At 41.8% G+C, this 10,696-nt stretch overlaps 3 protein-coding genes across 4 annotated transcripts in view; 2 read left to right on the forward strand and 1 right to left on the reverse strand.

Annotated features, from left to right (window-relative positions):
- Positions 1–454: 454 nt before the first annotated feature.
- On the forward strand, positions 455–2,670 carry LOC105565326 (coiled-coil domain-containing protein 94). Its single transcript, XM_012018422.1, has 3 exons — positions 455–738; positions 822–1,529; positions 1,627–2,670. Exons 1-3 carry the CDS (start codon positions 715–717, stop codon positions 1,945–1,947), a joined length of 1,053 nt encoding a protein of 350 aa, XP_011873812.1. The 5' UTR covers positions 455–714; the 3' UTR covers positions 1,948–2,670.
- A 94-nt stretch (positions 2,671–2,764) lies between these two features.
- LOC105565325 (spindle pole body component 110-like) overlaps positions 2,765–10,696 on the reverse strand; it is a 16,216-nt gene continuing 8,284 nt past the window's right edge. For both annotated transcript variants that reach the window (XM_012018421.1, XM_012018420.1), the window contains 9 exons: positions 7,882–7,994; positions 7,447–7,662; positions 5,782–6,671; positions 5,407–5,526; positions 5,087–5,202; positions 4,820–4,959; positions 4,547–4,665; positions 3,902–4,232; positions 2,765–3,675 (listed from right to left, as the gene is read on the reverse strand). In XM_012018421.1, coding sequence (XP_011873811.1) covers positions 2,875–3,675; positions 3,902–4,232; positions 4,547–4,665; positions 4,820–4,959; positions 5,087–5,202; positions 5,407–5,526; positions 5,782–6,671; positions 7,447–7,662; positions 7,882–7,887 — 2,739 coding nt within the window. In that variant the 5' untranslated portion in view covers positions 7,888–7,994 and the 3' untranslated portion in view covers positions 2,765–2,874. The remainder of the gene's footprint in view (positions 3,676–3,901; positions 4,233–4,546; positions 4,666–4,819; positions 4,960–5,086; positions 5,203–5,406; positions 5,527–5,781; positions 6,672–7,446; positions 7,663–7,881; positions 7,995–10,696) is intronic.
- The window catches only part of LOC105565324 (spondin-1), a 37,448-nt gene continuing 34,341 nt past the window's right edge, over positions 7,590–10,696 (forward strand). Inside the window, exon 1 of the mRNA XM_012018415.1 lies at positions 7,590–7,802. The gene's annotated coding sequence lies outside the window, so the exon portion shown is untranslated. The remainder of the gene's footprint in view (positions 7,803–10,696) is intronic.

Genomic DNA, 10,696 nt, shown 5'->3' on the forward strand with positions numbered 1-10,696 from the left:
GTCCAAGTTCTAGTCCCGAGAAATGTGTAGTCAATCGACTTGCAGCTTTTATGGAATAGCTGCAACTTGATTGGCTACACATTTCTCGAAACTAGAGCTTGGACCAAGTTCTAGCATCGTGGACACACGCCTTTAAAAACATACAATGCTCAACTACAAATTGCGCGCGCGAAGCGCGCGTTTTGTCGTTTCTAGTGTTTGAAAAAAGAAATGATAAAAATGTAAAAGCACAATTATTGCGAAGAATTTGCGAAGAAAAGGGGTTGTGAATGGTTTCTACAAGTTGGGTTGTTCGCTCGCATATAGAAAAATCAGTAACTCTGTTTTTATCGACATTTCATGCATGTAGCACGGAACACAACCAAAACGTGCACATCTGCGTTATCCGCTTGGCCCAAGCGTGGACATTGGCTACGTAGTTCATGTCCACGTTTTCAATGTCCACAGAGGGCGTGTCGCGTTCGAGGGTCGCGTAAAACCGGGCCGTGGCAGTTCTCACTAGGCTTCTCCCTGGCAATATAAACAGAGGAGCGAACTGTGTATCTCGGACGAGTTCTGTCTCAATCTTCGAGGTGAGAACCGGAGTGTCGTAAGAACAGGAAGATAGAAGTTCGGTCGACCGCACGTCAAAGACCGACCGCCGTTCGCGAGTCAGTCTTAAAGATATAAATTTCGGAGCTTAATCGCCCGCGCGGACACCGCTAGAGCCTCAGGATGTCGGAGCGCAAAGTCTTGAACGTAAGTACGAGACGAGGGATCGCTCGTCACAGAATGTGTCCGCGTCTGTATCCTTTAATAATCCTCGCCCGTTGCACTTCTAGAAATACTATCCGCCGGATTTCGACCCGTCGAAGATCCCGCGCATGAAACTGGCGAGAAATCGCCAGTACACCGTGCGACTGATGGCGCCGTTCAACATGCGCTGCAAGACATGCGGTGAATATATCTACAAGGGCAAGAAATTTAATGCGCGTAAGGAGGACGTCGAGGGCGACGATTATCTCGGCATACGCATTTACAGGTTCTACATTAAGTGCACTCGCTGCCTGCAAGAGATATCGTTCAAGACCGATCCGAAGAATACGGATTACGAGATCGAGGCGGGCGCCACGAGAAATTTTATGGCGCTGAAACTGGCCGAGGAGCAGGCGCAGCGGGAGGAGGACGAGGAGAAGGAAGAGGAGGCCACCAATCCGATGAAGCTCCTGGAGAAGAGAACGCAACAGTCGAAGCAGGAGCTGGAGCTGTTGGAATCTTTGGAAGACCTGAAGGACCTGAACCGAAGGCAGCAGACCATAGATTACGACCAGATGCTGGAGCAATATGACACGGAGTCCGCTAGACAGAGGACGGAAAAGGAGCAAGAAGAATTGGACGAGCAGTACATTAAATCTGTATTTGGCAAGAGACAACTGAGCAGAACTGTAGTGGAAGAGGAAATCGAGGAGCTGGAAGAGGCAGAAGAAGAGGGAAGGCTTCAACCTCCTGCAAAAATGCTTAAGACAGACGAAGCAGGCGACAAAGAAACGGTAGGGTTTTTAATGTTGTATTTAATTTATCGACTTTAGTGCGAGAAAAATTTAATCGGAAGCGTAAAAGCTGACGATAATTATTGATTATTTTCAGGAAAATTCTGATCAATCCTCAAAACTTGTTAAAGCATCATTATGGTCGGACAGTACGGGACTGTCATCTGTTAAAAAGAATTCGTCTAGTTTGATCAAGAAGAGCAATATTGGTATCAAGATAAACGCAAAGTCGCAAAGTAAAACGACCGAAAGTGCTGATTCTTCCGACAAGAAGACTGTTTCGCAGTTGGACGAGACACCCGACACCTCGACGAGCACGTCGAGTACAGTAAATACAGGCGCCAAATCAGATAATGTTGGCAACAGTCTCTCGTTGTTAGGTGCCTATTCGGACAGCAGCGAAAACGACAGCGATTAATTGGAGGGATAAATGAATATATTTTTTGTGTAAATATTTTTATTCAATAGAGTATATGCTGTTATACAAAGTAAACGGGATCTACAAAAACGCGTTTGTATAAACACGTTATTTGTCTCAAAATATGTGATACATGAATCACGTACAATTTTAGGCTTTGTAGATATAACTTTCGGTCTGTATACACAGGCGAATTGAAGATATTGGACGTGCACATGTAAGTAATTTCTTGTTAAATCCGATACAACCGCAGGTTGATACTTGTAAGCTGTGCCGACGATTACAGAGTTTCTTACAGGATGCCGAAGGCTCTACTCCTAAAACATAAAAGGATACATTATCAGAAGCGTAGAAACATTGGAATACGATCTGTTTGCAAGGCTAGGCACTCTGTAAGAAATTCTGTCGTCGAGTTACATTAGTGCTGATACAATGTAGCAGGGAGTACCTAGCCTACCAAAACAGGCCACATAATCAACACATTTGAGACAAGAAAGAACTCTGAAAGACTTTTAAAAAGTGACGTTACAATGAAAAGAGATATACAAGTAAAAATTCGTCTAAAAATCTGTCTCGAGTGTGTGCTAATGGCGTCCACTTACTTATATCCGTAATAACAACGATTAATTGCCTAAAAATAACAGGTATTTGAGAATATTGTGAAATACTGATGTTATCTTAACTTATTGAATTAAGGAATAAAAAAATGATTGCCATGCAAAAGTGATCGTAAAATTTGGAGGCAAATTTGGGGGCGTACCAAGCGCACTTCAAAACATACATGGTGTACTTAATTATCGTATGTTCTTTTAAGAATACTTTTTTATTCACATCGATAACAACTGTCGCTCAGGATGAAGTGATTAGTTATAATATGGATGCGATAAGCCTCGTTGTAATGCATGAGCTATATGAGAAATAATGATATTACGTCGCGCGAATAATCGGATTACACCGTCGAGGACAGGCGTCGAGAAGAGACCGCCTTGGCAGGCGACCGCGATATTGACAATAATGTTGTTTGCGACAACGATGTGATTCTCTGTTACAATCCTTCGCATTATCACGAACCACAATAGGATTAACGATCTCGTCGAGACAATCCGCGTCTTCCTCAGAGCTGAGCTCGCCGTGAAATTTGTTTAAGCGACTCGTCGGCTCGCCGAAGGCTCCCAAAGTCGAGGAATCCACCAGCCAACCGTAAAGAGATCCCTGAACGCGACGATTTCCAACGTGATGGATTACGTCATCCCTGAAATTCTCGTTAACTTTCCGCCGACATCGCTCGCAAACGAAAGCCTCTTCCTTATCGGAAGAGATGCGACACCAGTCGTTAGGATGAAACTTTCTCGGCGGTGGATCCGAACTCTTCGTGGGTGGAACGTGACGCGAGAAATATCGATATGGCGCGGATGCCTCTAGTAACGCTCGTCTCGACTCGTAAGATAAAGCGCGCGACAATCTGTCGTTGGCGATGCTCGATCGAGGCTTACGCAAATACTTTCTCACGACATACCGGTTGCTGTCGTTTTTACTTTTCTCCCGCAAGCTCACTTCCAGTTGCGCAATGCGATGCTCGAGCCGCGTGCGTTGTGCCTGTGCGCGATCCTGCTGATCCTCCAGCAGCTTCACCAGCTTTTCCAGTCGCATCACTTGCATCTGCTTGCCCTCGAGCGTGGTGTACAATTCCTGGATTGCCTCCGTCTTCGACGCAATCTGCTTGTTGATCTGAACACAATGAGAATTGAAAAAAAAAGAATGTTAGAATCTCCAATAGAATTAAATCGTTGCAGCCAAATCCCGAGAGATATGATCTACAGAAAACAATGCCTGAAAGCATCGGATATATTACTATCTTAATTTTTTCTCTCTCTGGATTAAGAACGGATTAAAAGGATTTAATGTAATATCTGAGAAAATTAGAAAGAAGACTGTAGAGAACGTCGCACGTTACTTCATGGATATCCTCCTCGTAGTTTTCATTAGGATTCGCCGCGTTTGCCTGCTTCCCTTTAAGGAGACTTAGCAGCTCGTCCCGGACTTTGAGAAATTTGCTTTGCTCGCGCATCACTCGATCGCGCTGCTCCACTTCTAGCTGCTTCTGCGTCAGGGCGGTCTCTAACTCCTGGTTCTGCTGAATAGTCTCGGCCAGGCTGTTACGCAGGTCGCTAATCTGCTGCTGAAGCTCCGTGGTATCAAGTCCCTTGCCGTTTTCTTTTGATCTCGCCTGAAGACGATGCTGAATCTCGGATAACTGGTTCTCCAGTACGTCATTTCTCTCTTGCCTGGAAATAATTAATTGAGAGTCTAAATTCAAAACTAATAAGCTTCGCAAAAGCAACGATCCAAACCGAATTAAGCAAATCTTTGATCCAGAAATGTGCGAAATGACGATTTAGCTTCTATACTAATACACAGTACAGAACAGAAAGAATTATTTCAATTGTTGATATAATACATATAAATGTGCTACGAGATCTTGTTCGATTGTATTTGACATGGAAATATTAACTTTTTCCTCTGCATATTTTTGAATAGCATTAAAGTATCTAGTATAGCAGACATTGACAGGATAATATTCTGAGATATTGAAACTTACGCGAATCTAGCAATCTTTTGAAGCCGAGCGTGTTCTAACATCAAATTCTGAAGATCATTAGTCTTGGCTACGAGTTCGGCAGCCAGCCTATCCTTCGTCTCGTCTTCATTATCGTGGCTCTATGGGCGAAAGCAAAGATTGAATAATAGAACTAGTTTTGAGAACGGCTTGTCGGAGATGAAAATCACGGTCTAACGAGCGAGGGGAAGCGAATCGAACGGTTTTTAATTAGTTGCTATACGAGCAGGGATTCCGAAAGTAGTGCAAACTAACGGCCGCCTGATGCATCACAGCGACAATCTCTTGCTTCTCCCTTTCTAGCTGCTTGATCTTTTCCCTCTGTCGCTCTAGCTCGGCTCGGGCCGTCATCAGATCGTTATACAAGCAAATCTCGTTCTCCGTGTGATTATTATCTAAAGACCGATAATCGGAATGAAAGCTTTCACCAGCGGATATATATATAATACTTTGTATTAATACTTCGTTTAAAATGTAAATGAGAAATTTTCTCGGTACTTTGAAATTGCTGAGCTTACCTACCCGTGACAGTAATATTGTTGCTCTTCTCACTCGCGAGGTCGCAGAGCAGCTGGCTCTTCTCTTCGAGATGTTTACAACGTCCTTCCATTTCAATTAGAGCACTTTCGGCTTGTTGCCTGCATATAAATTTAATATTAGAATTAATTACGGTAAATGTTTTTTTTTTAGAAAACCTCCCACATTTAATCTAAAAACGGAGGTAGATAATGTAAGATGTACAGTTCTTATTATTCACGTGCATGAAACGTGTTAAAATGAAATAATATAATAACAGTTATTTTTCTTCAAAGATGGCACGGAAAGACGGAATTATAGCTCACCTCTTGTCTTTCTCTTCGGTGAACTCCGCGTTCGTCGTTTCAAATTTTACCGATAACTCCTTAATGGTAGCATTTGCTTCCGCTTCCTTGCGAGCCATCTTTTCTTTGAGCTCCAACATTCTAAAATAGGCAACTTTAAGAAAATACAGAATAAAAGGGATCGATCTTGCCCTTATCCAAGCAACCCCACTATCTAGCTAAAGATGCAAATAATTTTCAAAACTTTTTAATTTTATTAAAAAAAAAGCTTTCCTTCTTTATTCTTTACTTTTATCCTTCTCATCCTTTATTTAATCTTAAAATTAACATTATGCTTTTTTTCTTAAAGGTTGAGATGAATAAGGGCCGAGAATTCGGCGGGATTAAAAGGACAACCGTGACTCGAGGCTGTCGCGCTGCTTCTCCATCTTCGTCACGAGGCCCTCGCTGCTCTTCATCGCCTTGTGCATATCCTTCAACCTCAGCTCCATCGCCTGATCCTTTTGCTTCAACTGAGCCTCCAGTGACTTCACGCTGTTCTCCAGCTGCTGCGATTTCACCTCCTCGTTAGCCACATGCCCCTCCAGCTCGCGAACCTTCGCCCGCGCCTTTTGCGTCTGTAGCTCCAGCATTCTCGTCCTTTCCTTGCCTTGACTTGCCTTGTCACGCTCCGCTTTGAGCTCCTCCAGAGCGACGCTCAGCTGCGCCTGCAGCAGGTCCCCGCGATCGACATTCGGCCTCTCTTCCTTCACGCGCTCGCGATAATTGTTGTATTCGCAACGCAGACTCGAGGATCTCAACGCGAATTCGGCGACAAAGTCCGTCTGGGCCGTTCTCAGATCATCCAGCTGCGTTCTCATCTCCTCATTGTCTCGCGTGAATTTCGCCTGCTGCGCCTCCACCGCTGAATAATCCGCCGGGATCAACACGTTGCCCGTCTCGTCCTGTCGACTCGATTCTGTCAGCCAGAACTTGACGAGGGATGCGAACGACGAGCTCTTGTCCAGGGTGCGTTGGCAGATCTCTTGGGAGCGGTCGCAGATATTCCGCAGCTCATTTTGCAACAGCGACACACCGATTACTACCGACTCGTCCATGCAGATTGGCTCCCGCTGCTCGGGAGCATCGCATCGCGAGCTTGTCTCGATCGGCGTCGGCGGGCTTTGCTTGGGGCACTCAACTTGTAGTGATCTCAGCTCCTCGATCTTGCCGGGATCCTTGCCGCCGGCCGCGATTATCTTCTCCCGCAGACTCGATATCTCGTCGTGCATATCTTGCGCCATTTTCTGCGGACGCGCAACAGAGCAGAATGTCACAAAAGAATGTTAAACGATTCCCTTAGTAGCACAATATATTGGCGCAATATTGAGAAATGATGTAAATCCAGTATTTCCAATATTGTAAGGTGGACGTTTTCTTTTATTTAGCCAAATATGTCTATTTAGCAGTATAGGTCTAATATTGTATCAATAGTCTTATTACATTGCTAAATACTGGCCAATGCATTTCCAATATGAATCTAATATTATATAATTATTGTCGTGCAACATTTACGTTTATTCCACGGCCAATATTGGTTTTACATTGGACGATATCGGCCAATACACTGTGCTGCTAGGGTATTTATAGGCTGCTTTCCTTTTAGAGAACACAGTCGATATTTTTCACACAAATCGACACATGTCGCTTCCCATTTAAAACTTAATTCAAACTCAATCGACACTATTCGACTCTGCTCGGCAGGACAGTGTTTTTAACCGAAGCGAACCGCTCCGAGCATTTCGATAGAATCTTTTTTTTTTCGATAAAACCTTTTCTTAAAATCTTGTTTTTGAAATCTTTGCCATTTCACAGTGGCAAACTGTGCTCGAGTGTGTTAACTCGTGTCGATTTGTGTCTCCTAAAAAGTAAGGAGCCATAATTCGTGCTATTTTTATCTAGAAATTTGTCCAATCTCTAATCTTTGACGTTCGAAAAGGATCGCCGAAAAATTACTGTACTATCTTCTAATTATTTACGACGACTCGCTACTAGGGAGAATCGATGTCGCTCGACAGTTACTTGCTTATCGACGAGCGTCTTTTTCAAATTCGTGTAGCGCATTCTTTTAGAAGTGTATTGTATTTCCAGCTGACGCTTCTCCACGGGGACCGCGTTCGTCGGCTTTCTAGACGGCAATACACTCAGGGTCTTCATGCTTGGTCGACGAGCGGCGTTGTTGTTGGAGCTAATCCCGCTGGAAGTCTCCACGTACGTTGGATGACTCGTCGAGTCGCCCTGTGAGGAGATTAAAAGTCACGACAGGCAATGAACAAGAATCGAAGACGTCTCATCAATTACTACGAATAATTGTTTTGAATTAAGATTGATCATCGGGAATATTGACGACTGATATATCGCAGCTGATTAGATGGCAGGTGAGACCGTTGAGCATAAATCTTTCTTTATTATAACAAAAGCTATTTAGCAGTGTACTGTGCTAGGTAATTAACGTACCTGCATGCCATTTCGTCCGAAATGGGTCGTTGGAATTCTACTTTTGATTTTATTTCCGGTGCTCAACGTTGATTTCTTTGAACTATTTGATGATGGACGGTCTTCCGTTTTGTCTAAAAGGACACGTCGCAAATTAATATACGCTCTTTTCGCTAAAACAATTATGAATTTTATGTAATAATACGGCAAATATTTGTGCTCTTTTTAGCTATATTCTACTACTGTTTAAATGTCTCTTGTTTTCTCTTATTCTTTCATACACACGGAGAGAATTTTTCTTGGACAACGTGGCATTTCGAAAAACTTTATGAGAGTTTTTTGAAATTTTACCATACATTTTACTGGTAATTCTACTTAGTTAGTATACCTTTTACAAGTAGAATGTATGATACAATTTCAAAAAACTTTTATTAAGTTCCAAAGAATTTAAAGGACTCAGAGCCGTGACAGGATGGTAGTGTCTAAATATTCTATTCTAAATTTATTGCGAAAAAATATCACCTCGGCCAGGGTATATATTTTTTCGCAATAAATTTAGAATAGAATATTTAGACACTACCATCCTGTCACGGCTCTGAGTCCTTTAAATTCTTTGAAATTTGTGTTTAACACATACGAGCCTTATTAATTTATTTTATAAAGTTCTTGGACACGCCACGTTGTCCCACGATCACATGATTTTCAGAATAAATGTTAAGAAAAAACTCTCTCCGTGTAGTGAATATATATTTCTTTTCTTTCAAAATATAGGTGAGACGTGTAAGAAGATACACATAAAAGTATTGTATACATGTATAAATGCAACGCAGTGCACCCCGTTATTAAGCTTTGACAGTCAAAATTACTTTGACATAACCTTTGTACAATATTTTAATGCAATTATTTCAGAGCGAAATTATTTTTAACGAGAACTGATATTTATTTTAACACGGTGGGTTCCTTTTCCCGGCACATTGCACAGTCATGATTATTTCAGTTATAATTACTTTTTTATCCAGAAGGCAGTAAAACAAAAAAAAATGACGTAGCTTCGATTATTCAGGATTTTTCTAAAATTCTGTCACAGTCACAAAGGACGCGTACCAACGAGAAGAGGCGTTTGAATTCGCGAAGGGAATATCGCTGTCGACGTTACAGGGTTAAATATTACAATTTTTCAGTTTCACATTGCAGCTTCGGAACATGCAATGACAAAAATGCAAAGGCCGCAGTTTCGTGGTTTTATATCAAGAGTTTTAACGTGAAACAACCTGAAGGATTTATCGCGACCGCTTCGCTCAGCATTATCCCGGCTTCGGTAATGTGGCGCGATTGGTGACAGTTGGATTTGCGAATAAATCTCCGAAACTTTCGGGAGGGACTTCGAGGAGAGTTTTAATTTCGTAGTCTTGTTGGTTGGGCAGCGAAGACGACCGAGCGTTAACATTGGCTCGTGTGAGACAGTCGACGACTTCGAGGTGCTTCGAAATCGCGATTATTTTTACATTGGACGTCTCTGGTAATGTTTTCGTTGACAAGATACACGACTGCGATAACATCGATCGAAAGTCTTTTTGAAGTATATGCACCGGTTTTATAATAAAATAATAAAATTTGTAGGCTATTCTAGGATTACTTTTTAAATTAAATGAGCGCAAAGAGATTTATGAAAATAATTTTACGCGAATTTATCAATAAAAAAAATATTATTTAGATCAAACCTCGAAATACTGGCGACAGAGACTAAAATAATTTTATTTTATTCTGCATGAAACGTGACATGAAGATAAAAAAATTAAATAACATTTGAGATTAAATACAAATAAACGGAGAAACGATATTTTTTTTCCTTTGAATTTGGCACGAAATAAATATTTGTAAGCAACGCGATATTATCAACGACGAAAAAATCGTGCTTTTTCGCGATGTACGCGCGCTTTTATTAAACGCATTTCTCGGAGCTTCCTGGAAAACGCATACTCGTAGAATCGGCTGGATTATAATAGACAAGCGGCGCCACTCTAATTGCCAAAAACCGAGACAAGAGTTTCGTCATGCTCGAACAAATAAAGCAATTCAGCAATGGACAAGGTCAAGTCAATTAGTCGGCTTAATTCGGCCTTTTCTACGTATCGCAGTGGATTAATTGTTGGTACACTTTATAGAAACGCCACGAGCTCGCGTTCATAATATTTCGTTTCATAATATGATGCAATTGGCAACTTTGTACGTCTTTAACGAGCGATAACGTTATCAAACATCAAATTTGGGAAACATTATTAAAAGCTACCGAGCACTCCGAGAGATGAGAAAGCAGTAGTGGCTTTTGCATTGAAAAATAAACGGCATCTTTTCGCTTTAACTTTTGTGTGTTAAAGCTCGAGCGAAAACAGCTGACAGCCAACAAGAATCCGACAGGAAATTGCGAACAAAAATCTCAGATACTTTACTCAACTAAACATTGCTATTTTAACTATTTCTACAATCCTTTGGTTTCTTCCTCTCGCGAAAACGGAGATTTACAAACGAGAATGCCTGAAACTGAAAATTTCAGAATTACCATTGCGATCGCCGCGCGGCCTCAACAATATTAATTTCTGCGTGTTACGGCGCGGTGATGATCGCGACAGTTTGTCGCCTCTTCTTTTCCTGTTGCAGAATTTATCTGAGAGCGTTCCGCACTGTAAATTTATACAAAAATTATACACCTACTCATTTATTATTGCAAACGTGCAGATAAGGATAGAATATTTTTGGGAAATCTCTTAATTGCTGATGAATTTTTTTCGTAACTCACTGTAAATCATACATTAATCAAACCTGGACAGATTGCGAC

The sequence above is a fragment of the Vollenhovia emeryi genome, unplaced genomic scaffold (assembly GCF_000949405.1).
Source record: "Vollenhovia emeryi isolate VEMERY1.0 unplaced genomic scaffold, V.emery_V1.0 DF939153.1, whole genome shotgun sequence".
In the NCBI taxonomy this organism is placed as follows: domain Eukaryota; kingdom Metazoa; phylum Arthropoda; class Insecta; order Hymenoptera; family Formicidae; genus Vollenhovia; species Vollenhovia emeryi.

What these genes read in the sequence shown, in the direction of transcription:
- LOC105565326 (XM_012018422.1), top strand. Translation starts at nt 715, where the DNA reads ATGTCGGAGCGCAAAGTCTTGAAC. An exon ending in CGGAGCGCAAAGTCTTGAAC is followed by an intron (nt 739 to 821) that starts GTAAGTACGAGA and finishes TTGCACTTCTAG; the next exon opens with AAATACTATCCGCCGGATTT. An exon ending in AAGCAGGCGACAAAGAAACG is followed by an intron (nt 1,530 to 1,626) that starts GTAGGGTTTTTA and finishes GATTATTTTCAG; the next exon opens with GAAAATTCTGATCAATCCTC.